The following is a 27,464-nucleotide window of genomic DNA, read 5'->3' as shown; positions in this document are numbered from 1 at the left end:
TTCTGTGATAAGAACCCAGGGCTTTGGCACACAGGCTCCTCTGTCCCCCACTGCAGGTGCAAAGGGACAGCTAGAAGGTACACTTGGGGTAAGTCTTAAGTCTCAGCCTCTGACTCAGCCCTGGGAATAGCCAAGAATTGACCCAGCTAGAGCTGGATTTTGGGGTGGTTCTCCCAGGTCCTTTGAACAATGGAAGTTATAGCAGAACTTGGTATTTTATGCTTAAGCCCAAGGAAAAGCAGTCAGACTTCACAGCCATTGTCCAAGTGTGTATGTGGGGTAAGGAGCACAGGGCAAGGGGCTGGCCTTGCCTGCTTAGACCCCACTTCCTGTGCACCAAAGAGAGGAACCTCAACTTTTATCCGCAGCTAGCCCTGCAGGAAAGCAACCTGCATGGTGACCAAGGAAAGCTGGGCAGGGACATTCCTGGGTTTGTGTCCAGGCAAACACCCTAGCCCATTGAGGATTGCTCCAGAGGTTCTGGCAAACTGAGGGTCCACCAGGCCCCCCATCTCCCATTGTCAGGAAGAAGAAAAACACCAGTCAACCTTTTGGTCAGTTTTGTTTTATATGTCCAATCAAGGGTCACTGTTAACAGCAATGGCCCAGCTGCCACCTGGGAGGCACATGACAGGTGGCATCAGCAGAGGCTCTCCTTGCCCTCCACCCTCACAGTACAGCTGTGTGCACACAACACTCGCACCCACACATGGGACAGAGGAAAGACTTGGGAAGGCCGCAGTGAGGCTCACCCACTTCTAGTAACACGTGCACAAAGCTTTGGTTCACAATGGTGCATCTGCCTGTTTTAAGGGCAAACAGTCACGGTCAAATGATTATTCACAGCTGCAGATAGGAGGCAAGACAGAAGCAAGTGTATAATTACAGCAACTTGATTGAGAATTCTGTTTTATAAAGGTCAACACAGAAGCCAACCTTGGTCACACAGGCGCCGAGGGAGGGATACACTGGGTGGCCCACAAGGCCAACATTGTCTTCCTGGAAGCAAACAGCATCCACAGGGGATGTGGTGGAGGACAGACACACCCCAAGAATGTTAACAATGCAACCCAGTGCCGGGCTCCTGTATCTGGCAGTGCACCGTGAGCATGTGGCACCCTGAACAGGTACTCAGGGACAGGAAACAGATGGTTCACCACCACTGCCTTGCATATGGGGACAACCCAGGGTCACATCTACCCCTGCACCTGTCCACAGGGGCCACCTGGAGAGCACAGGCTGCTGGTCAGGAGTAAGCTGGTCACCAGGCCTGGCTGCACAAGGCAGCTGCCTCTGAAATCCATGAAGCCACCGTCCATGTGCCGGCACCACCTCTGGAGAGGAGTGCCAGTTTGTGATCAAGAGTGGATTGCACTAAAGGTCCTTGTTTCCTCTTAAATAAATCCACGTGCTAAAATGCATTAACTGTTCATATCTGCTACATAATTCCAAATCTATCTTCTACGCACTGTTTCTTTCCAAATGCTAAAATATCATAAAAGCTTTAAAAATTAAGAGCGGACAGAGGGAATTGACTGTGCAAAAATCTTTAGTAAAAAGTTGCCAGAGGCCAGGTAAGGGGCCTTGATGTCTGAGGTGTGTTTTTAGAGCATTAAGACGTACTCAGAAGGCCCTGGCCAGGCAGCGCAGTTAGAGAATGTCATCCCAATACACAAGGCTGCAGATCTGTTCCCCAGTCAGGGCACATACAGGATCAACCAAAGAATGTGTAAATAACTGGAACAACAAATCCATGTGTCTCTATCTCTAAAATCAAAATTAAAGTTAAAAATTAAAAAAAGAAAAATGGACCACACCCCAGCTCAGGGCTTGGGCAAAAAGCCAGACTGAGGCTCATACTGAATAAATCACCTTGATGATTTGCCTGCAATCTCTGAAAAATAGTTCTAACATTGTGTTTATTTTAAACCAAAACGGTCTGAAATGCTCATTCCTGTTATAACATTTTCAGAGAAAGGGGAACACAGGAGACAGGAAGGGGAGGGCTGCCAGCACGAGCCTTCTCGCCAGGCCCCTCAGCGGCCCATGTGAGTCCTGGGCACAGGGTGCCATGTGACCCGACCATCACTTTCTCATTTCATCTTGTCATCAACTACTGTTTGTCAGTGCAGGTTGTGTACTAAAACTCATGAAAACCTTCATAAAACCAGTCTGCAGTAAGTCCATACAAGAGAGGTCATCTCCAAGCTCAGCTTCCACCTGTGCAGGCAGGCTGAGCTGATGTTTTAACATGCCCACTCAGACCTGTGGGTGGCCCCCAAGGAAATGGTACGGTACGGTATGGTACAGTACATGGCCCTGGCTGTCCCCACGTACTGGAGCCCCACCCCTCAGACGTGTGGCTGTAGGAGAGGAACTTAGATTGGAGGCAAGGGGCTGCAGAGTGCGCGGTGCGTGGTCTCCCCAGCAGCAGAGCTGGCAGCCCCCATGCCCAGTCTGCTACCTCCTCACACGTCCACAGTGCACAGGGGTTCACCGCCAGGCTGGGCAGATGCCACAATAGACATCTTGGGCTTCTTCCGAGTCTCCTCCTAGAAAAACAACAAAGGTCAGAAATGCCAGTGAGATGAGAACCTGCTGCAGCCCACCTTCAGGCAAGAAGCTCCCGAGAGGAACAGGTGGATGGGTGGGGTGAGCCTAGTAGATTGGTGCCAGGCAGCCTCTGGAGCAGGAGGGCATTTCTGCATCTCTGCTCTGAGACTTCAGGCTAGAAGGGAGGGAAGTGGGCCGCACAGGGAGCTGACTGGGAGGGTCAGGTACTCTACCTGAACAGCAGAGTACCACGCGATTCCCTGAGAATAAGGACATACACTAAAAAGTGAAGGGCCAAGGAGATCACAGCCACCAAGGATATACCACCTGGGTGGGTTTCTCTCCCAACCCCCAACCTGCAGGAGTGAGGCCTCTCGTGGACCCAAAAGGCCACAAAGACAACACCTCCTTCAAGGTTTATTCGGGCCCAGGCTGATGCCACAGCTGACAAGGTCAGCCCAGAGGCCCCTTGAATGTTTGGCTTTAGAAAGCTGCACGGACACTGAGCCCTACCCCAGTTTAACTGTTCTGTGAACCACACTCCCCACTTGGAACTGCTGAGGACTCCAAGAGGAAGAGACCCAGGACAGCAGTCTGTCACCCACAGGACCCTGAACTGGGGGGCGCGGGGGTTGCCTGGCCAGTACACTGTCCTTGTCCTCAAACAGCCAGCACCTATTGGGGACCCAGAGTCAGCACACAGCAGCAGGGCCCTTCACAACCACAAGTCAGGGCTGCCAGCATTCGTGATTTAGCACGAGTACCACGAATGCTGAAGCTCAAGGACAAACAAATTGAATGTGGAAGGATTAGGGCTTTTCAGGTGCCTGGGCACTGCCAGGGTGTCAGAAACTAGTGACAGGTTCTTAGGAGACAGCTTTCTCCCCACAGATGCCACAATATGACGCAGCTTGGCCCCCTCCCCCTGCCTCGGGGGCAAGGGGATGAAAGAGCCACGGCCGTGCTCACCCTCTCCTCGGCCAGCCTCTTCATCTCCTCCTGCAGCTTGCTCAGGATGTGCAGGTTGGGCTTGTTCTTCTTGGCATACTGCTGCAGCTCGATCACACTCTTGTCTGAGGTCTCCTGGGGAGCACAGTGCCTCCGTCTCAGGACTGCCCTGGCCCAGCACCAGTTGCCCCACCCTCGACCTGTGCAGAGAACGCTGTGCAGTCCATGTTGCCCCCACTGCCCCATCCTCAGTGGACAGAAAGCCACAACCTCCTGTTTCCACAAGACAAAAGCACCCTGGCTGTTTCCACTCCTGCCCAGATACAGTGAAGCTGGACATGGCCTCAGAAAGAGCTGTCAGCCAGGCACTCACTATGCCCAGAGCCCTCTGCCTGAAGAGGCCCTAGCCAGGAGGCCATCAGCCCGTCACTGAGCTCTCTGCATGCCTTAGACTTTCAGTGCAAGATCAAAATGTCCTAACACCCCCCATCTCTCAGGACAACTGCTGTCCCATGGATGCCAGGCTCCACCTGCCCTCCAAAAGCCCCATGCTGGGCTGTGCCTGCGCTGGACCTCTTGCCCTCCAGCCAAAGTGGGCTCTTTCTCCCTCAATCTTAGCCCAAGAGGATGCACAGAAGCAGGTATATACAAAAGGTGCAATAAACACCATCTGCACTGCACCCAAGTTTTCTCAACACATACCCTGAGGTTCCCCTAAGCACACTGGGGGCCCTTGTCACCTCCCTCACCCCGCCTTGTCATGCCTAGAACAAGGGAATCTTCAGGAATAGTCTGAGGATCCACAGCATATTCCTCACCCTTTGCAGTCCCTACCATCTACACCACCACCCCTCCACTTACTGGGGTGCTGATAATACAGACTTTCTATAAACATCAGGGAAAAAATAAATACTCACCTCCCGGTACTTCCCTCCACCCGACAAAGCACACAAACCTAAGACTATTGGTTTAAATCTCAAGATCTTGGCAAAAGCAGCAGAAGCAAAAGAGATGATACGCAGGCTGCTGAATTAAAGGTCAGTACTGTGTTTGTTGCCCAGAGTTGCCCTTGTGTGCTCACTCTCCCTCAGCCACTGGGTGGACTCAAATTGGCATAAGGCCTCCTGTCAGTGGACTAAGCACTCAAGTCAGGATGGCAGCACTCACCATCTGCACCTCCCGCTACTCTAGTCCCCTCCCCATACTGCCAAGCCAGGTCCAGGCCCTCTGGGCAGGGAAGACTCCCACCCCCACAAAGTCACAGACATGGCCCAACAGACAGCCCAATAGGAGCGGCCATGAACACGAGCAGAGCTGCTTGACTCTGTCCCCCATGACAGTGGGACTCCAGGGCTGGGAGAGAGGTTCTGTTACCTGTTTGACCATCTTGCTGCTTTCACGGCCATACATGCGCAGTAAAGACCCCCAGTTCTTGACATGTGGGTGCAGCAGCTGAAGAATTTTCTGAGAGGCTAACTGTTTCCCAACTCTCTTATTTTTACCTGTGAAGAGGGAAAGGATATGCAGAGAAGTCACACACACCCAGCTGTCCACACAGCCACCTTGCCTAAAAAGGAGCTCACCTGCCCCCTCCAACCTGAGCCAAGGGCACATTCTACAGGAAAGGGCAAAGAACTGCTCTCTACCAAGAGCACTGGCACCTCACAAACCCCGGACCAGGACCCACCCCAACCCCACTTCGTAGGACAGCCCATCAGAGGCTCCAGAAGGCCAGGACGCGACCAAGGTAGGTCTTAAGAGTCCTTCCTCCCAGCATAATCCCCCCATTTCCAGGCACACAGACAAGCAGCAACAAGGTATCATGAAACATGTGGCCTGAGCTCTTTGGAGGCAGGCAGTGGAAGGCCCATAGGGGGAGTTTCCAGAGTGTATGTGTGCTTTGGAGGAGGCTCCTAAACAGAGGGAAGGCAGGGCCAGGATGCAGAGTGGGCCTAGAGAATAGCAAGTACTGAGTGGGCACTCTGGCTCAGTAGGCCAAGGCAAGCCACACTTCCATACAGGGCCTCCCGGCTTGGAGGAGGGAGTCCCAACACCAGGACCCCTCCTCCACTTCACACCCTGCCCACCTGCTCAGGAACACTTCTCAGTGGGGCTGGTGTATCCTGGAGCGGAGGACACACCAGGTCTCCATGTGGCCCTGCATTTTCCACAGGTCAACTTGTGCATACCTTCTAATTTATACAGCACTGGTTTTGTGCTTACAGTAGTTACACAAAGTTTCCTTTTAAAATATTCTAAAAAGCGGTTACTTCAACACTCCAGTTAGGTAAAGAGCACAGGTAGCACACACAGACCAGAAGGCAGAGGGGCAGCACACGCCCAGCACAGAGATGCAGAGTGTGACAAGCCAGAGGCTCTGCTACCAATTGAGCAGGATGTCCCCCAATACCACAGGGACCAAGAGCTGCCAGGGGACGGAGGTGGCAGGAGAGGAACGTAAGGCCTAGACAGAATGACCAGTCCAAGCCCGGTAGGAGGAGGAGGAGAGGAGAGAGGAAGCAGAGAGAGAGGACTGTCACAGCCACATCTCGGGCCAGCTATGTTCCAGATTTCAACGTGAAATGCTAGCGGACACTACTGGACGCAGTCAGTGCACACATGGCCAGAACTCAGGAGCAACGGTAGAGCAGTGGCCCCAGGCCAAGCCACAGGGGCTCAAAACTCCCAGAGAGACTACATTGAGGGGTGCCAATAGGGCAACACCCCAGCAGTCATCTGACTACACAGTCAGCAGTGGCGGGGGGGAGGTCCTTACACCAGCCTCGCACTGTGTGCTTGCCGCACGCCATGACATATTCACTCTTCTGGTTTTTACCAGGAACCACTTCAAACTTGATGGATGTGTCACCCATTCCATGGTTTCTTTAGGAGAAAACAAAGACAATGGTTGACATCAGCTGAGGAGGAAGAAATAGCTGCTTCCAGAGAGTTCTTTAAGGGCTCTCTGAAGACAATGCCAACCCTTTCCCCAAAAGTGATTCTTGGATGAAGAGGATGAGGTTCTCCAAGTACACCCAACCCCCTCCCACAGGGTTCTGAGAGACTACAAGGCCTCTGTGCCCGCAGAGAATACTTGTAATGGCTCAGCCTTTAGTATGGCCTCTTAAGCCAGGGTAAACAGCCAGTAAAGATGCTGGGCACCCAGAAAGAAGTCCCCACAACCTGATTCAGGACGGGAAGCCCCCACCTACCGTTTAAGGCACTCGTGAAGGATCTGATAGGGAGACAACAGTCCGGCCTTGCTGGTCAGCTCATACACCCGTGAGTCCTCGATGCTGATGTGGTTAAAATACTATAAAACAAATCACCCTCTCCTAAGTGCTGGCCTTGCAGAGCTGCTCCCATGCTCCTGTCCTCCTCAGTGCCTTGGGGAGCACCTCTCACCCCTCTTCAACTGTCCAGCTGGCCCTCTGAGACACAGACAAGGAGCCACACTGAACCAGGCTGAAGAGTGCTGAGGACGGGCTGACAGACTCTGGTGCAGCCAAGGGCCAGGGCCACACAGCCAACCAGTCTAAGGAGTCTTTTCTGAATCTGATCTTCAGATTTCACATAATTAGTCAGAAATCTCAAGATAAACCACCTTTGGAGAAAAACGTGAAGATCATTGTGAGATTGCAGAAGAGAGGAGACAAGCCGACTAAAGCTGCGTTCTCTATCAGCCGATCTCCCGGAAGGCTGCAGAGGGCCTCGCCAGGCTCTCATCTCAAACACAAAGTCATCCTGGATGTAAAGCTGATCGTTGTGATCAAAGAACAGAAAGATTACTAAAGGTTAACAGGAAACCACTTCACCAGGTAAGGAGAAAAAGGGAAGTCCTGCACAACCGAGACAGATGCCAGGCAAGAGTGACTGGTAAATGCGGGAAGCAACCCAGGAGCAAGGCCCACCTCCCAGTGGGGGCTGCAGTCTTCTGGGGCTGCCGTAACAAAGTACACAAACTGGGTGGCTTAAAACAACAAATTTATTTCCTCCAATTCTGGAAGCCAGAAGTCCAAAAGTCAAGGTGTCAGCAGGGCCCTGCTCCTAAAGCCTCTCAGGGATGCTCCTTCCTTGACTTGTCCAGCTTCTGGTGGCCCCAGGCTTTCCTTGGCTTGTGGCAGCAAAACTCCCATCTCCACATGGTGTTCTCTCCGCTGCCCTCCCCTCTTCTTATAAGAACACACGGCACAGCTCCTCTGAGCAGGGCAGTGGGGTGTTTACTGTGACTGAGTTGAGGAAAGAAAGGCACTGTTTCTGAAGAGAACTGCCGATTCTGTCAGCAGGAAATCCTCTTGCTATCATTTGGCTACTATTCTTCCAACAGGTGCCCACAAGACGTTTCCACTCTTAAGGGCCCACATCAGTGTGGATCAGTTTCCAGGAAAAGTTACTCATAAGAAGTCAGGCCCAGGCCCTGGACACATCCTTAATGGCTGGCCAGGCAGCCAACCCATCAGCAATGTTCAGTTTTCATTCACCCTGTGAAACCCACTCGAACCAGTAGCCAGCACCTGGGCTGTGGACCTGTGATCTGGCCGAGCAGGAGGAGACCCTGCGTACCCTGCAGCTTCAGATTTCTCCCTGACAGCTAAAGCCAGGACACGCGTGCGCTGCGTGCCCAGAAGCCCCAAAACACCCAAAGGCCTTGGCAAAGGCCCACACACAATGACCTGGTAGCTGGTAGTTAACCGGTCAGGGGAATGTGGGAGCTCCTGCTCAAGACAGCACAAGGCAAAGGATAGAAGGGACCCCCTAAGCACAGCACAGGAGAGCTGGGAGACTGGTGCCCAACAGACAGGGAAGGACCACGAGGGAGCACCACCGAGAACCCAATACCCATAAATTCAAGCATTTAGATAAAACAGACCAATTGCTGGAAAATGCAAACTACCTACAGTGCCCTATTCCAACAATTTCCAACCTTTTTCATCTCAGGGCACGCATAAACTAATTACTAAAATTCTGTGGCATACCAAAAAATGTTCGCCAATCTGACAAAAAAATAGGTTTTTGTTGTGGACAACTATTGCTGTATTGGCGGTTGTCATTTTTTTACTTGACAATCTAAGGGAAAAGAGGTCAGTGCCCTGACTAAATAGTAGGGTATTGAACGTTCTAAAAATTCTGTGGCACTCCAGTTGAAATGTGCTGGCACAGGGCAAAGGACTGGAGAAGGGCAGGAACACAGAGCTCCCACGCCCTCTTCAAGCACGCCACTCTTCCTCCGTCTCCATGGGCTCACCAGCCCAGAGGCTCCTAAACACCACTGGCTACGTTTTTTTATGGAGGCTTCACTACAGAAGCACAACTGATTACCACTGGCTATGAGTGATTAACGCAGGCAGCCTCCAGCCCTTTTACCCCCTTGGCTGGAAATTGGGGGTGGGGGTGGAATGAAGGGTGGGGCTAAAAATTCCAACCCTCTAATTAAATGTAGGTTCCCCTGGCAAACAGCACCTCACCCCTTCCTTAGGGTCTTTCCAAGTCACTTCGCTAACATAAATAAACTCCAATGTGGTAGACAGGGGAATAGTAAGAACACCCTTGGCCAGGCAGCTTGGTCAGTCAAAGCGTCATCCTGATGAGCCAAGGTTATGGGTTCAATCCCCAGCCAGGGCACATACAAGAACCAACCACTGAATAAATAAATAAGTGGGACAACAAATCACTGTGTTCTCCCCCCACCCCAAAACAATTTAAAAAGTTAAAAAAAAAAACAATAACAAAAGACATTACATTCACCTTTATCAACCTGGAGCTAGTTCAAGAACTGGGAACAAAAAAATAACTTACTGTATTACTTTAGCTCTGTCCCAGGAACCAAGGTCAAAAACCAAACAGATATTTCTTATTATATCAAATATTACAAATGAAAGCAACTGACAGTCCAAAGTACATACAGCAAAAACTGACAGAACTGAAGGGAGAAGTAAACAATCCAACACTAACAGCTGGAGACTTCAATACCCACTGACAATAATGGATTAAATAATTACGCAGAAAACACTGCACATCACCTAGACCTAAAAGACATCCGGTTTTCTCCACCCAGTAACAGAATATACCCTTTTCTCACACGTACATGGGACATTGCCCGGGACAGACCATCTGTTAGGTCACAAAACAAGCCTAAAGGAACATGGAAGGACTGATTGAAATCAGACTAACTGCTTTTACACAATGGAATTAAGTTAAAAATCAGTAACTAAATGAAATTTGGAAAAGCCACAAATATATTATGTAAACTAAAATAACCAAGGGTTCAAGAAATTACAAAGGAAATTAGAAAAATACTTTGAGATGAATGAAAACAGAAACACAACACAGTAAAGTTTATGGGATGCAGTTAAAACAGTACACAGAAGAAAATTTATAGCTGTAAGCTATACAGAAAGAAAACCTCAAATCAGTACACTAACCATGAGACACTATTAAAGAAGGAACTAAACCCAAAACTAGCACAAGAAAGGCTAGAGCACCTAAAGAATTAAAAAAAAAAAAAAAAAAAAAAAAGGAAAAGCCAACAAAACCAACCAGAAGTTGGAACTTTGAAAAGGTCAACAACACTGGTAAAACTCTGGTTAGACTGACTGAGAAAAGAAAGACTTGAGCCCTGGTTGGGTGGCCCAGGTGGTTGGGGTGTTGTCCCCATACAACACCAAAAAGGCCACGGGATCCATCCTCAGTTGGGGTGCACATGGGAGGCAACTGATTGATGGTTCTCTCTCTCATCGATATTTCTCTCTCCACCCCCACCACCCTTTCCCCCTCCTAAAAATCATTAAACATATCCTCAGATGAGAATTTTTAAAAAAGAGACTCAAACTGCTAAAATCAAGCATTAAAGAAGTTACATCATAACCTTACCAAAACAAAAAGGATAGTTAAGGAAATACTATAAACAAATTTATGCCAATGAGTTAGATAACCTAGATGAAATTTTAAAATTCCCAGAAATATACAAAGTCCCAAAAGTGGCTCAAAAAGAAAGAAAAAAATCTGAATAGATGTGTAACAAGTAAAAAGATGGAACTAATCATTAAATAACTTCAAACAAAGAAAACTCTAGGCCCTGATGGCTTCACAGGTAAATTCTAGCAAATGTTTAAAAAATTAACACCACTCCTTCACATACTACTCCAACACATGGAAGAGGAAGGAACACTTTCCAACTCATTCTTTGAGGCCAGTATTACCCTAACACCACCAGACAAAAACATCCTAAGAAAACTGCAGATCAGCATCCCCTGTAAATAAATACAGCTACAGAAGTCCTTACCAAAATACTGGTAAACCAAATCCAGAAACCCATAAAAACAATTACACCCTGTACATCATGGCCAAGTAGGATTTATGCCAGGAATGCAAGGTCGGTTTAACATTCAAAAACTTGACCTGGCTGGCGTAGCTCAGTGGATTGAGCACGGGCTGCGAACCAAAGTGTCTCAGGTTCGATTCCCAGTCAGGGCACATGCCTGGGTTGCAGGCCCTAACCCCCAGCAATCGTACATTGATGTTTCTCTCTCTATCTCCCTCCCTTCCCTCTCTAAAAATAAAAATAAAATAAAATCTTAAAAAAAAAAAACTCAATGTAATATATCACCATATTAGTAGAGTAAAAAACAAGAACCACATGATCCTCTCAACAGAAACAGAAAAGTCATCTGAGAAAACCCAACATCTAGTCTTGGCAAAAGCTCAGTAACCCAGGAACAGACAGGAGAACACGCTCTCCAGCGCACTCAGTGAAGGAAGCCAGTTACACAGTGGACCGCATGTGAGGGGGTTCATTCCCAGGAAGTGTCCAGAACCAGCAAACCCAGAGAGACAGTGAGTGAATCGGTGATTTCCGGGTGCTGAGGGGCTAGGGAAGGGGAGCACTGGAAGTGCCGGCCAAAACATTCTAAGGTTAGACTGTTGTGATGATCATACAAATCTGAATACACAAAAATCCACTGAACTACTGAGCTTAAAATAGTAAAATGTATGGTATATGAAACAGGTATCAATAAAGCTTGTATAAAAAAAGCATTCTTCGGAGTTTGAGAAGCCTTGTTACAAATCATAGAGTCAAATATACCAAAAACAAACAAAAGTTCACAGTAGTTTTAAGTGGTTCTTAACATAAAGAACAATCTAATTGCTGCTGACTCTGCCTCAAAGGTCCGCTCCCGATCTATGAAGAAAGCTGATGTGCTCCCAAATACATTCATCACACACGAGCCACTTCCCACTATCAACCGTGTGTCACAAGGACAGAAACGACATTTCTCCCCTGCTTTCACCAAGACAAGCAAGCTCCCCTTCATGAGGTAAAACCCAACAACACAACCTGAAGTCTGGGCGACCCAACCACTGGGGGCACCCGCACAGCAGGGCAGGACAGGCTGCGCTGCAGTCACAGCCCCACAGGGCAGAGCCATGACACTCACCTCAAGCTCTTCACTGTCTTTGGGCTTCTCCTCAGAAGTCTGTTTAACGAAGTCAGGGATGAGGATTTCCAGCGTAGCTCTCGCTATGAAAAGAAAAGCCCTGAGGATGAGGGCTCAGGCCCAGCCTGCTTCCCATCTGCAGGGCAAGCTATACACAGGCTCCTCTGCAGGGAGGGCCAGGGACCCCAGGGCTCAGTGGGGGTATAGAGCACCGTGAAGCAGCAGTGCTGCAGAGACAGAGACAGCAGAGGATGGAAAAGAGCATATCCCCAGCAAAGGAGACCTGTGCCGTGAGGCACCTGTAGCAGATTAGGAGAGGAGATCTGCATGTGAGAGGAATCAGGTGACATGCAGGCAAATGGCTCAGCAGAACCTGGACCAAGTAAGGAGGACAGTGAACTCAGCAGGGTACGTAAGTGTGGCAGGCAGATACAGCCAGATCCAAAGGATCCTCTGGAGAAAGCGTCTGCAAGATAGAGCCATGCTAAGCACGGATGCTCGAATGAGCAAGGCTGCCACTCACCACTGAGGTGGGGAAAGTGGGGCACAGGAGTGGGGGAGGGGTGCAATAGTCTGACCCCATAGGGTTGTAGTGCCTGCAAGATATCCAAGTGCAGGCGTCCAGACAGCAGCAAGGTCTGGGCAGAAGGAGTAGAACCCTGCACATGGGGAGCAGTGCAGCAACGCCCTGCCACCAGGATGTCTCTGCCCCCCACCCTGGGCCCTGCTCTGAGGGTCATCTGCTCTATAACCTTGGTAACACCCAGACTGTTGAACAAAGTCTTTTGGCAGAATTTCTCCAAGCTCAACAAAAGGCCTTCCTGGAGAATGGTGCGGAGTGTGTGAGCCCAGCACAGCCTCACAGGGGAAGGGCAGACAATAACATATTACCCCACTTGTCCTCAGCAGACACTGACAAAGGAAAGCAACACAAGGGAAATGCTGAGTCCCAAGAACAAAAACACTCTCACTAACTGGAGACCCAGTGAGACTAATACAACTGACATACTTCACACTATGAAGGGGCAGAGCTGCTTTGGACAATAATGGGAATGGTAGAAATCTCAAGAATCAACCTATGGGTGCCAGGGCCTGGAATGCACCCAATGCCCCCCCTGAAATGTGGTCCACTCCTAAGAGGCTAAATAGCTCTGATGCTGGAACAAATGGCTTTTGGAAAAGAATGCACGCAGCTACCTGTGCTGGGCACAAAAGCAAATGGCACCTACATGGTCAAAAAGAGCAATGAGTTTTAACCAAAAAACATAACCTTTCTCACTGATCTGCTATGCTGTGTTCAGTGAGTGGCAGTCCCAAATTTGGAGTTTGAAGGACTCAGGATATTGTCCTCATGAATGTTGAAACCACTCGAAGAAAATGCCAACAGCACGCAGGCTCCCCTGTTTTCCATCTGCAGCATACCCACATTCTGCTCGCTTTAAACACAAACCTACTATAAAACATGTGCCTAGCACAGCCTAGGCAGCTCTGTGGGGGTGGGGGGGGGGGGCTTTTAGGCCAGCTGCTAATGAAAAGAGAAGGGGACCTTCTATTTGTATTTCTCAGGTTTTACTTTCTATATATGAGTCTTTCCCAATAAGCACTTAATTTTTAAAAATCAAAAGAGATAATTACATAAATAAAATGGATTTCTACACCCATACCCCTCCCACATGGGCTGCTGCTCAGCCTTCCCCAGACCAGGGGAGGGGCAGACACAGCGAGTAGCGTGGGGCTCCGAACCTAAGCAGGCACATTACCAGCTTTATTCTTCGCCAGTTTTTTGCTGCTTGCAGTTCCAGATCCATAGGTCACACCATCAATGGTCACCGAGGCACCAAAAGGCTCACTTGGGTTCTCTTAAAATTAAAATCACTGTTTTAAAACACACTTGCCAAGACATTAAAAGCATGCATGCACACACACACCATCTGCTCACACCAACAGACAAAGTGGGGTCAGGGCTGCTGCCAGAAGGCAGAGACAAGGGGACACCCTGAGACACTGAGATGGAGCTGAGATGGGGCGGCAGGGAGCACACCTGGAAGAGTTCGGTAAATGGGGACCACGGGATAGTGAGGCAGAGGGGAAACAAGAGGTCAGAGGTAGAAACACCAGAGACAGGGACCAACATCTGAGAAACAGACACAGGACTGTGAGGGGCAGGGGAGCACAGATGTAGTGAGCCAAAGAAGCAACAAGAACAGTCAGTAATTCCTAGGTTCTGGCTTCGAGGGGGAAGACAAATTGGTTTTCATAGAGGTGTGACAAGGATGGACAGGAGACAGCTGATGGGAAGTGGAGGCCTGAAATCCCTTCATCTACCTGGGGGAGCCGGAGACAGCAAGAGGCCTTCCTCAGAATAAGGAACAAAGAAAGATGAGGAAGGGGGTTGTGAACAAATGAGGGGAAGCAGAGGGCACTGACCCTTAGACTGGACACAGTCCCATAAAACTGAGCTGCCTATCTGCAACTCCCTTCTCCCTGTCCTTCCCTTTCATTTCTAACTCAGCTAAAGCCAGCTCCTGCCTCCCCAGCCATGACCAAAGTAAGGCGTGTGACCTTAGGACTGAGAAACGGGAAAGTAAACTTACCACATTCAAAGAAGTTATAAACAGGGCGGACCTTGAGGACACGCTGCATGTACTCGTGCAGGATGCAGACCTCAGATTTCCCGTTGGGGTTAATGACAAATTCTGTGACAAAAAAGACCATCTCAAAAACAGTGTGAGGACCCTCCTATAAGCTAACGCTCAGACCTGGCACCATCCAAGTGACCAGGTCATTGTGTTAGGGGCTCATTGCCATGAACGTGTATTTGCAGGGTAAACGTAAGCTTTGAATTAAAATGCAACTCACACGCAAAGTATACATTTTAAGATCAAGTGAAAAATTACCAGTATAACCAGTCTGCCAACGTCACAATTCAAGCCCCAATTCACCTTTCTTTGTGGGTGCATCTTGCACAGACAGAGTGATAAGCTTCTGATTGGCTGGCAGGATGGGCCGCTCAGACTCGGCCTGTTTCCGTTTCATTTCCCGGTTAAACTGCCGCCGCTCAGCCCAGGTCCTGAATTTCTTCACAGTAACTTGCTCAAAGTCAAAACGCTTCTCCAGGTAGCTCCGAAATTCCTCAAGATCTGCACAAGATTTCCAGAGGACCAAATGACTGATTTTCCACATCAAGTTGTCTCCTCTGCCCAGTGAACTGGACAGCGATGGCCTCCCGTCAGACAGCTCCCACCCGCCATCCCCACTGCTCTTGCCCTATTCCTCTGGAAGGGCGAGGAAAGCAAAGAGTTAGGTCCAGTCACTCAAGTGGTTCAAGTTTTTATGGCAGATCCCTATGAGCAAACTTCTAGGATGTTCTTTTAGTTTATTTGAAGAAAGAACAAAAAAAATTCTTTTTTAATGGAAGATTAAAAAAAAAATCAGGCAGCCTTCAGGGCCTTTGCCCCTGTATCAAAACAGGCACTGACTGCCAACAGTAGTCAGAGGAGCTGTGTACCCATTGTCCATCTTGCTCTCTCCCCTCCAGCCACCCTGGCAGCCTCCAAATTCAGCAACACACCCAGGCAGCTCAGGCCTTGGCACGCATCACACCTCTCCCCACCTGGTCCCTGGCCCAACCCCACAGCTCCCCCAGATGCCATGCCTCCACTAAGTACCCCTCCCCTCACCATTCAGCAAGGTCCCCAGGGCCTCCTACTTTTACCCCCACACCTACCACCTCCCCCACCCATTACTTCCTAGAGGTTCCCATCGGCCTCACTAGTTTCCTACCTGCCTCCTACCACTCACGCATGTAGTGGCTCACACCCAGCCCTAAGAACAGTGCCAACAGAAGGTGGAGGGAGGGGTTCTGTTAGAAAAACTGAGATGTAGCCTTTTAAAACAAAAGGCTACAGCCCTGACTGGTATGGCCTAGTGAATTGGGTGCCGGCCTACAAATCAACGGGTTGCCAGTTCGGTTCCTGGGTCAGGGCGCATGACTGGGTTGTGGGCCAGGACCCCAGTTGGGAGTGCATGAGAGGCAACCACACATTGATGTTTCTCTCCCTCTCTTCTTCCCTCCCTTCCTCTCTCTGGAAATAAAAAAAAAAATCTTTAAAAAGAGAAAAGGCTACAAAACAATATACTCGCACCTACTTAATTATAAGCTGAAACTACATGTATTTTTCAAACCATAAGATGCACCTCGGTTTTAGAGGAAAACAGAAAAAAAAATTTTTGAAGAAAAAAAAGTGGTAAAATATTTAGTAACATAAATAACATAATATTTCACCAATGTAAATGTAAACAGAACTCAACAGCAGCATTAACAACCATTATTGGGGGGGGGGGGTCTTATAGTCCGAAAAATAGGGTATGTTATTTCTTTACATATGAATTCAGAGAAGTCTGGAAATTAGCACCAGTGGTCACCTCTCAGAAAGCACTGAGGTTAAAAGCCAGAGGCAGGTGTTTTAAAAAAAAACAGGGACATATTAATTTACACGTGCATAAAAGATGGTATGAAAAAATAAACCACTGCCTTAAAGAGAGAGCTCCCTTCTGGCTAGGTCGCTGAGTAAAGCCCCAGCACACCAACAGAAGACAGAGGAAGCCAACTTGGACTGGGGAGGGAGGCAACACCAGTCAGGCAGGTTGAGGAGAGGCAAAGGCTCATCCACCAGGAGCTGGGGGTCAGTGAGACTCAAACCTTCCCCAGGTGTCCGAGGCCCCACCCATCATGCTCCTTCCCCCATCCCCCAGACGCCATCCCCCTAGCTCTTCCAGGGCTCCTCACACGAAATAGTTATGAGACAAGCCAGGCAGCAAGACAGACAACCAGAAGTCCTGAAAACACAAAGTCCTCTCTGAACAAGATTCAGCAGGTGGGCTAAAACGGCTTGCCATCACTGAAGAAACAACTAGACCTTGAATGGGTAGAACTAAGCTAAAAGACACAGAAGAGAGTGAAAAATACCAGCACACACCCAAAAAGCAATTGCAGGGTTTAAGCGTGAAATGCCTACAGAATAGTGGAAGTTTCCCAACACTGAATCCGTGGATTGAAGAAGCTCACGCTGAGCACATCAGGATAAATCAAAACACTTCACAAACACATCCTACTGGAAAAAGCAAGACTCCAGGAAAACATAAAAGTGACAGAGAAGAAAGGTCTGCACTGACAGTAGCCACCTCCATGGCAGCATTAGCCACGTGGGCCCTGCAGAGCCCAGGAGCAGGGGCCTGGAGTGTGGGACCCCAGCAGGTTCTCCAAACAGGGCGTGGGGCCTTGGCAGCCATGCAGGAGTAGACAGAGGTCCCCAGCAGTTCCTTCCTCACACACATAACCAGGAACAGATGGCCTTCAGCAGAGGGGCAGGCACCCCAGAAGCGTGGAATATAGTGGCATCCCTGCAGACAGTGCAAGGCAGCAAAGGGGAAAGAGAGTTCCCTCTGGAAACTTACCAACTGATTCGTCTTTGCACACCTCAACTTTGGCCTTCACCTGCCCCAGGGCTCCAGGGGCGGCCTCAGCACCCAGCGGGTCCTTCTCATCTGGAGGCCCCAAGTCGGCCCCCATGGAGTCAGGCTCTTCCAGGGGGAACTCCAGCTCTGTAGATCGGCTGAGGGGTTTGACAGGGGATACCTCCCCACTAGGGGCGAGCTCACTGTTTTGCTCCCTTTCCTCGTTGTCCTTCATTTTCTTGTAATGCAGACAGGGGATGCTACTCAGAGGAGGGTCATGTTTCTGTGGACAATAAAATGGCAATGGATTACAGGAATGACCCCAAAGGTCTGAATATCCTGTCTTTCCCCTGCCGAGGGTCAGCTATGATGCAGTGGGTGCAGACATGCAGGTTCTTATCTGCCAATTTACAAGACTACATTCACAACTGATGCAACCCCTACCCGTATGCTTCCTGTTCCCAAGAAGTACGGCCGGGACCAGGTGACCACCCGAGACTCTCTGTGCAGGTACACAGGGACTCCGGAGTTATGGAATGTCATGATCCACCCATCGGGCAGTGGTTCCGTAGGTGGGCGGCCACGACCTGCACAGAAGAACATCCTACAATCACTTGAAAAACACAAAAACTGTTGGGACTTCTTAAAAATTATGACATGCGGCAGACAAAAACAGCAAAATGGATCAAATATTGAAAAGAAGCCCTAAGAACTAGACAAATAGGGAAGTGCCCCACCCTCCAGAGCCTATCCCAGCCCTGCCTGTTGTTTGGCAGCCCCTAGCACCTCCTCTGCATGAAGCGGTGCTCTCGCTGTGCTCGTTCATCTGGGCTTAACCAACAGACTCTAAGTCCTTCTGTGACAGCAACAAAGGGTCTACCTTGCTCACTGCTGTACTCCTGGCCTGGGACAGCATGTGGTGCATGAAGGAGCCTCAGCTGCTGCCTCCACAGCTGGTGAGCACCACGGACACTCAACTGCTCACCTTCCCACCTTGGCTGTGGCCAGAGACACCACAGGGGCTGGGTAAGCTTCGCTAATAAATTGCACGTCATGCCTGTTGAACACCATGCCCTGTGACCAGGTGACAAGTCTTCATCGTACCTAAGATGTACAACTCTCACCAGCATATAAAATACTACTTCAAATTAGAAAAAAACCTACTCAGTTTTAAACCACTACAACCAACCCCTTCCCTGCTTTACAGGCAGTCATTAACAAAAAGCTCAAGACGTGTTATCCACTTGATGCCAGGCCCAGTTGCTGGGAAAAGCATAAGGCAAAGATAACTAAAACTTAATTTTCTTCCAGATACTGGGAACAAATTAAAAATTTTAGAAACAGAAGGAAAAAAGGCAAATGAAATCTACAAAAATATATGCACAATGAAAACAGCACCAGCAACTCTTATGGGAAAGAGGGTGGAACCCAGTGCCAGGTCCTTGCCCAGCAAGGAGGGCCCCAGGCCTGACAACCACACGTGGCCAACACTGGACAGCGGACATCAGGATGGTCCCTGGGAGGAAGTGCTGCAGGTCAAGTGCAGGAACCCTGTCAGGCACTCTCCCCAATGAGCCAGGGCCAAGAAGCTGCTGCCTTACACCAGCTTTGTGCTAAGTTAGGAGAAAAAGCAAATGAAATACAAGCCAACCACAACATGGGACACGGGTGCATGTGGGCCACTCATTTATGACAACAAGTGGTCATAAAGCAGCCCCAGCTGTGCCTAAACAGTCTGTGAGCACAAGGACTGAGCTGCAACTCCTAGAAGGGAGGCGCCGCTTCCAGGTGGCAAAGGCTGCAGAGGAAAAGGCTGTGCCCACGCAGGCATACAGAACCGTCAGGCACACTGCTGACCTGTGCACCGCTCAGAATGGGCTTGGCTTTACCTGCACAGAATGAGGTTGCTGAAACCACAAAAAGAGGACAAAGCAAATCTGCCAAAGACACCAAGGTGAGGTGAGGACTGCCCTCTAACCCCTCCTCAAAAGTGGAGACAGACCCAAGCAGATCTCCACCTGCAATCAATGAACTCAACGCCCAACCTGTTCCAACCACTGGCCAACATGGGCAGACACATGCCACTCACCAGTGACGTGTCCACTCCACAGCCAGGAGAAATTGCATACCACCTGCCCACTCCCCCCATCACACCTCATCAGCTTCTGCACCCTGCCCCTCAATCTAAGGTATCCTGGGGCCCTCCTTGCTGGGTAGGGACCTGGTGCTGGGGTGCCACTCCCTTTTCCATCTGCCCACTGAGTCCCCGTGTGTCACTTCGGCCCTTCTCTGCTGCCCAACATCTCAACCCGGACACTCACAGGTGCTGCCAGGACAGAGAGAAACTGACAGGCTCCTCCCAGACCAGCACCGCACTGGCAAAGGAGCTGCACAACCAAAATTCTGGGTATCTCCCCACTGCTCTCCACTCTGTCCCCCAATCCAAGTGTAAATCCCACTGTCTGCACCTCCAGAAGACCTCCACCTGTCCCACAGGAGCTCCCACCCTGCCTACCTGAAGTACACAGGCTGTGCTGCAGCCACAGGAGCTGTGCCTTTAGACAAACACTGTGTAACAACACCTGCCTGCCTCTTTTTACAACCAACTACAAAGATACATTTTTTCCAAGTATCGGTATCCTTTTAACTTTTTAAAATATAACACATTTCTAGACCTGTTTTAAAAAGCATTTCATTAGATTTAACATTTTTATTGAGGGCAATTATGCTAGAACAAGATTTATTGTACCATCCTTTTTTCCCCTCGACACCTCCACGCTTCTAGTGGCTTACCCCAACAGTGAAAGAGCCTAGAACTTAAACCTCGACCTTCACGTGCCACTATGCTAAGCACCCACCTCTGGCCTCAGCCTCCACACACACTAGTTGCCAGTCTTGTCATCTCCCAGAACACAATAATGTCCCCTCCTCAGGGGTGCACTCCCCACCCTGTCAGAAGTTCCCTCCCAGTTCCTCTGCAAGACATCAGCCTCTGTGTGGTTTCCACAGCACACACCATGACATGCACACGGGTGGTACTGCTTCTGGGTGCATCCCTTGTGTCTTGTCTGTCCCCTTCCGCCAAAACGATTACCTTGCACTCAAAAGTATGCCCAGACTGCTGTCTGGTGTCCCAAAGGCTCTCAAACCTGCACTTCTGCTGCCCAGCAAACACTCACTACTTTTTTACCAGCCAACTCACTTTTGAGCACTGTTTTAATCTTGGTCATCATCGGCTGTACACTCGTCTCTCCATCAGACGGGTGGTCACTGTCTCCTCCATATTTCTCCTCCACTCTCCTCTTTTTGGGAGCACAAAGGCCTTCTTCCAGAAGAGCATCGACATCATTGTCAAAATCGTCCTGCAAGACATACTGTTCAGACACCATGGCCCCGGCACCTACATTCCTGCACCACGGGCAAGCTTAATAACACTAGTGAAGAGTGAACAGAGAAATGAGACGCTCTCAAGGGGACCTAGGTGTGCCTTTACGGTGCATGGTCATCTGAAAAAAACAAATGGGATGAAACCAACAAATGAAGCCAAAAAGCTCGGCCCAGGCACACACACCATCAGGGAGCGCGTCTCAGCAGCACCTTCCAACTCAGGTTGGGTAAAAGGTACAAGGCAGGCCTGTCAGCCAAACTTTTCGTTAAAGTTAAAAACCTTGGTTTCTTTTCCATATTGTTATCCCACCTTATATGGGCTTTTTTCCTCTGCAACAACAGTTTTCAAAAGATGCTGCAGTCCCCAAACACCTCTCTTTGGGTTTTGTTAAGGGCACTCCAAAGGAGAGGTCACTGACATACCTCGTAGGAGAAATTCAAGGCCTCTTCATCCACTCTGTCTCTTTGCACGATTGCTTTAGCCGTGAACCCGCCTGTTCCTTCTTCATCTAGCTCCAAATTGTCAGTAAAATCTTCTAACTCATCGAGCACTGCATACTCCACTCTCTTTTCCTGATCCAGCTCATTCTCCTCATCCTTCTTATCAGCACTCTCACCCCCTATGCCTACCCCGTTACCAACACTCCCACCAAAGGGACAAGCATGCATGTCTCCACTGACAGGGCTAAGGGCCAGACCGCACTCCGCACGAGTGTCGCGCTCCACTCCTGTGTACAGCACCTTCCTGTCCTTACTCCTGCAGCTCTCCGTAAAGCTCACGCTAATCTTTACATCCTTAAGCAACTTAAGGTCAGGGGAGAACTTCCGGACCGCAGGTGCGTGCCGGGCGGTGCGCGGGCTGTGGCCACTACAGTTCGGGTCTATGAGGAGGCGGGCTTTAGAGAAGGATCCTTTGGAGAGAAGAGAAGCTCCGTAGAAGTTGAGTGGGTCCTCAGCAGGGGGTTCGGCCTGTCCATCACCACCAGAGCCAACGTCCATTACCTCTGCATCACTGGACGTTTGCAGGGGAGGTGGTGGAGACTGTTCACAGGGCAGCGCTTGGAGGGGGCAAGCATGTTTCTCCATCACCGCTTCTCCTGCGGGCTCACGCGGGAGAGGAGAGGGACTCTCATATGTCTCCATAGTAAAAGTAGTTAAGACTATTTAAAAGACCAGTTTTAAAACCTTACATAAATCTATACAGCTAACATGCACAAGTCCGTCGAGACCCGGTGCCGTCCTGCCCGCGCTGCACACGCTGACGGCTTAGTCAAGCTGGCCACATTGCTCTTTTCATTAATGTAGACAGCTTTTAGAACCACTGCCTCAATTATTGGAAATCACAATGCACTCAGCTTAAATGACTGACGACTAAGCGATTCTCTCTTCGTGCCAAAGTGGCACCTTTCTTCTTCTACCTGCAAAGAGATTTAAAAACATCGTCACAAGTGACAGAAACGGTCTGCTTCCCTGGTACCAAGAGTCAAGTGCTATTAACAGTGTAGTAAAGAAAATAATACTGTCTAAGAGAACCTTGTAGGCTTTAAAACACACTACCTTTACTTTTTTCTTCAAGACCTAAATGATAAGTCCAAAGTTAAATATTTCATTAAATGTCCACTGTAGTCCCTACTTCAGAAGCATAAAAACAGTGTTATCTTAAGGCTCAAAAGGATCTTTTAAAAACCTACACTAAACTTCACCACAGCATTCCCCTCAGCTTCTTCAGTAAGCAAGCAAATGGTGCAAGGCCGCCCTTTCCAGAACACACATAAGGTGTGCGGCCTCCCTCCGGCCATTAGAGCAACATCGATCTACTCACCTGCCAGGGCTGGGTCAGTCAGAGGGCGAGCGCGAGACCCTCAGCTCAACTCTGCAGCACTAGGGCCTCAGAGGCACAGCCAGGCGCTCTGCCACCCTGGACCCCAGGGCTCTCCTGGGCCCACAAGGTGGCACGTGGACCGGGACAGTGATGCAGCGTGCTGAAGTCGCCAGAGGTGGCGTGGTTCTGTTCCCAGTAGAGGAAGGGGTGGTGGCTGTGGGAAGGGAGCCAGGCCAGGGTTGGTGGGGCAGCTACAGGAGACAGCTGAAGCCGAGGCCCAGGGAGTTCTAAGTGCCATCTGGAGCCTGGCTCCACCCTGGGGGCAATGAGGAGCCACCAAGGGCGAGGTGACCCTCATGCCACAATTCAATCCCTATTTGAGAAAGGAGACTAACCAGGCACAGTCCCTGTAACCAAGGCACAGGAGTCCTCTCGGCCAGAGGACCAAGGTATGAAAGAGGGACAGGAGCCTTCTAGAACAGTGAAGACACAGAGCTGACTGCTCTGCCAACAGGGTAGAGGTGGAGAGCACAGACAAGAGGGAACTGAAAGCCAATGAGGCTTTTTCCTGGAGGAACACGTGTTCCAGCATTCAGGCAGGAGCCCACAGAGGGGAATAGATGAAGCCTCCAGGCATTTCTGTCCAACAGGTGCTGAGTCTACAGCTCTGGAACTGTAACTGGCCCAGAAAAAGGGGCCAGAATGCTTTAGCAAGGCGGTAGTCGTCAAAACCACAGAAAAGAGGCCATCCAGAGAGGGAACACAGAGCAAGAAGAGGGGCGAGGACACAACTCTGAGAAGCTTCACTCCAGAGGAAGCAGGACAAGAGGGCTGACATGAGGCTGAGAAGGAAAGCTCAGGGGGCAATCCTGAACCCAGAGGTCTGCAGGAGGCACAGGCATCAGAGCAGAAGCCACATGCAGGGGGCACATACACAGTGCAGATGCACAAATATACAAATATGCCATGCACACGGGCACAGGTATGCACATGCATGCCCATATGTGCACAGGGGGCAGCCTGACTGCATAGACAGGAGTCAGCAGACATCACACATTTAAAAAGTTTGCAGTGAAGGGACAGAGCATAGTGGCCATATTGTGAAGGTAACACAGCATATAAACCAGACTTGTTTAGATTTAATCAATTAATTCACCAAACACTGATCGTCTACTCTGAGGAAGGCACTACCACAAACAAGAGACAAGGTCCTTACCACCTGGGCAGTTGGAAGGGCAATGACCATGGAGCTGTCACTCTATTTCCAAGATTCTAAGATGTCCTTACTGTTCTGGTGCAATGGTAACTTAACACAATACCTCCCCTAGAAATGTTTCCATCAAAGGTGCTAAGGATGAAGGAAATGCAGCACATAGATAATGACAGATAAAGAGTGAACTGCAGTAAACGCTGAGAAGACTGCAGCCAGAGAGGCACCAGAACACCAAGTGGAGTAACGCCAGTCTCCTGGCAACCAAGAAAGATCATTTTAAGAAAAGGACAGGCAGGTCAGCATGCCCAGTGCTACAGAACACAGATCAGACCAGGGCCAAACCTGTCAGCACCTGGCAGGTCTGCCCAGCTCCAACTAGAGCCAATCTGTGACTCTGGGGGCTTTAAAAAAGCTAAAATGAAGACATGAGGAAATGGGGGGATTGAAGACAAATGGCAGTACAGGACAGGGAACACCTGCTACCATGTTAAAAGGCTAAGAAACAGCCATATAAAAGCACAAAGCAAAGATGATAATAACTGATGAAAGGAAGCCTTGAAAAGGCACAAAGGGTGGGTTGGAGAGAAAGTGTGCACCCCTTGGGAGACCAGGAAAACCTGCCCGGCCCTAAAAGGCTGCAGCTCCTGGGGCAAAGCCCCATAGCGGGGCAGTCCTGGACAAGTTCCTTACTTTCCCTATGCGAGCTTTCTCCACTCAATCAACAAATGTTTATTGAACACCTTACAAATGGCACACACACACCCTATCCTAGATGCTGAGGACACCAAACAGACAAAATCCCTGCTCCCCAGAGTTCACGTTTTAGCAGGAGTCAAGTAATGACTAAGAAAAACTGAGAAGTGCTCAAGAAAAAACAAAGAACTGGGGAAGGGGAGACAGCTTCGGAAAGGGTGGACAGGGAAGGTCTCACGGCTGGTGTCCATCTGAAGGTAAGGAGAGTGAGCCAGGTGGGCAGTAGTGGTGTGAGGAGGGGACATTCCAAGCACACAGAGAACAAAGGCCCTGGGGAAGGAGTGTGGTGTGGCAGGCGAGAGCAGTATGCCAAGGAGATACGACTGGAGGCCAAGTCAATGAGGGCAAGGAAGACCAGGGCTCTGGCTTTTAATTGAGATGGGCCCACTGATCGGGAGGGTCCAAGCAGGGAGGTCACATGATCTAAGGACAGCAGTGGCAGCCAACTCTCAGCAGGAGCCTGTTCTAGGCATTTTATGCATTTTTTAAAAAGATTTTATTTATTTATTTCTAAAGAAAGGAGAAAGGAGGGAGAGAGGGAGAGAAACATGATGTGCAAGAGACATCCATCAGTTACCTCTCTCATGCCCCCAACTGGGCACCTGGCCAGCAACCCAGGCATGTGTCCTGACTGGGAATGGAACCAGCAACCTTTTGGTTCATAGGCAGGTGCTCAATCCACTTGGCCACACAGCCAGGTCACCTTATGCATTTTCAATTGCCGGTGGTCATACAGTACTGAAAGGTTAAGCAACTTGTTCAAGGTCACATAGCTAGAAAGTGGTGGAGCTACTTTACCACCCAAGCAATCTAGTTTCAGTATGTGCTGCCTCAATTTTACACTCTCAATTTAATTCAAAAGATTTCATTTAATTTATTTTTAGAGAGGGAAAGGAGAGGGAGAGAAACATCAGCGTGAGGAAAAAACTGATCAGTTGCCTCTCGCATGTGCCCCTACCAGGGACCAAACCTGCAACACAGGCCTGTGCCCAAATCGGGAATGGAATCAGCAACCTTTCACTTCATGGGATGACATCCAACCAACTGAACCACACCAGTCAGGGCTACACTATCTTGCAATTTAAAAGAACCATTCTATGTCCAAAAAAACTTCAGGTGGGTGTTGGGGGAGGGGCAAGGGTGACAACAAAAAGAAGAATTAAGAGGCTCACCAGCGTTGAGCCAGAGGTGGTGAGAAATGTCCTGAGGACTGCATGGACACCTCGGAGGAATCCATGTGGCTTCACACTCAAGAACTGAGCTGCCATGCACTGAGGTGGTGAATGCAACATGAGCAGTGTTTGGGGATAAAGACTGGGGTTTATAAAGGTTTGGCCGTGGCTACCTGGCTGCAAAGGAACACACAGAGATGTGGAAGATGCAGTTAGAAAGGTGAGGCTGCAGCACAGGTGGAAGGCTGGGGCTAGAGATGGAGATGTCAAGGAGAGACAGCATTAAAGCCAGAAAGCTGGATGAGATCACCAAGCAGAAAAGGGCAACCACAAGAGAAGCCACAGCTTCACTGGGTAAACCAGTCAGATGTTTCCTACCCCCAAGGTCACGGGTAGACTATAAAACATTTGGGACCTGCCCCACACAGTGCCTGGCCATAAAGGGTTCAAAGGATGGTTCATCCCGCCATTGGCCTCACTACTGCTTCAGCTGATTGAACACAGGGATGCAAACCTTGCTTGCCAAGCGGGACTGTAAGCCAGCAGCAGGCTCACTCACAGCAGGCTTCCCTGAATCCCTGACCCAGGGGCAAAACCAACACACTGGGACAGCACCCTTCTTCACTGGGAGCCCACTTACTGGGCTGACAGAGGCACCGACTGTGATAGTACAACGCTGTGGCTGCGGCCTTTAGGTCAAGCCTCTCCTGCTGTGCCTTCTCGCCCAACCCAGCACCAATATGACCTCATCCATTCCTTTTGTCATCCTCCAACGGGCTTCACATCCTGTATTCACAGGCAGCACCATCGACTGGCCATCTACTCCCTTGAGCGAGTGAAGGCCTGTGTCGGGGTTGCCCATAGCCCGATGACTAAAAAGTCCCTTCTGCTGCCAGGAAACAGAGTGTCCCGTCCTAGTGGTTGGCCTCGACTGCCAAGCATCAGGTAACAAGGTACATGCAAGCATGCAAAAACTGTAAATCAAATTCCTACCATGAGCAACCCAAGTCCATCAGATGATACTTGACAGGTATCACTATCAACAGGTTGCCACATTACATTTACTTCTACCACGACCGTTGTTACAACAAAACCACATCCCGATTATCAACGTGATACTCAATCCATGAGCATTTAGCGGAGAAAAAGACTTGGGCGACTTCTCAGATTTCCCGCAGGGTCGTAAGCGAACACTACCATGTTCATACCTTTCCCGCCTGAAAGCGATGCTACGGCTTCGGGCCCACAAGGCGAGGGGTGTTTCTTTACACTCGGGCTGTTAACACGGGCGGAAAGCGACCAGTGGCGGCCCGCCCCCCAGCCGAAGTCCCCCACCGTCCCACCCCCCCGCCGGGGGCAACCCCGGGCCAGCGCTCTCCCAGGACTGCGGCCACAGAGTCTCACAATGGCCGAGAGTCCGCGTGGCCATGCCCGCCTCACGCCCACCCGCCCCGCCCCGCCGTGCCGCCCCGGCCTGCGGCCCTCCGCCCGAGAGGGTAAGGGCGCACCCTCTCGCAGGCCGCAGCTCCCGCCCGGCCCGCGGGGCGCCCCTTGCGCCCCGCACCTACCTCCGGCGCCCGCGGCCTGCCCGAGCTGCCCGCAGCCCGACCACAATAGGAAGACCCTTACAGCCGACCGCCACCGCCAACCAGAAGGCCACCCAGGCTCTCCCCGGTCGGCGGGACCCGCCTGCCGCGCGGGCGAGCGGAGGGCGGGCCTTGACG

General features: G+C 50.2%; 1 protein-coding gene across 4 annotated transcripts; it reads right to left on the bottom strand.

The window, feature by feature from the left end:
• Positions 1-549: 549 nt before the first annotated feature.
• Positions 550-27,464, bottom strand: DGCR8 (DGCR8 microprocessor complex subunit). Of its 4 annotated transcripts, XM_045819799.1 has the most exons (16): positions 27,309-27,462; positions 26,949-27,016; positions 22,603-22,816; positions 21,204-22,198; positions 20,596-20,755; positions 17,838-17,980; positions 17,394-17,676; positions 14,879-15,076; positions 14,531-14,632; positions 13,697-13,795; positions 11,937-12,019; positions 6,714-6,814; positions 6,278-6,384; positions 4,876-5,003; positions 3,523-3,636; positions 550-2,552 (listed from the first exon to the last, which is right to left on the bottom strand). In XM_045819799.1, exons 4-16 carry the CDS (start codon positions 21,921-21,923, stop codon positions 2,469-2,471), a joined length of 2,322 nt encoding a protein of 773 aa, XP_045675755.1. In that variant the 5' UTR covers positions 21,924-22,198; positions 22,603-22,816; positions 26,949-27,016; positions 27,309-27,462; the 3' UTR covers positions 550-2,468. The 4 variants fall into 4 exon arrangements, with proteins under 4 accessions (XP_045675755.1, XP_045675752.1, XP_045675756.1 ...); XM_045819796.1 differs by lacking the exon at positions 26,949-27,016 and having other exon boundaries at positions 27,309-27,464; XM_045819800.1 differs by lacking the exon at positions 22,603-22,816.

This window comes from Phyllostomus hastatus, unplaced genomic scaffold (genome assembly GCF_019186645.2).
Source record: "Phyllostomus hastatus isolate PE091 unplaced genomic scaffold, TTU_PhHast_1.1 phas_scaffold_387, whole genome shotgun sequence".
NCBI classification, from domain to species: Eukaryota; Metazoa; Chordata; class Mammalia; order Chiroptera; family Phyllostomidae; genus Phyllostomus; species Phyllostomus hastatus.
The sequence above is the reverse complement of the archived record's forward strand: the minus strand, read 5'-3'. Positions and strand labels throughout refer to the sequence as shown.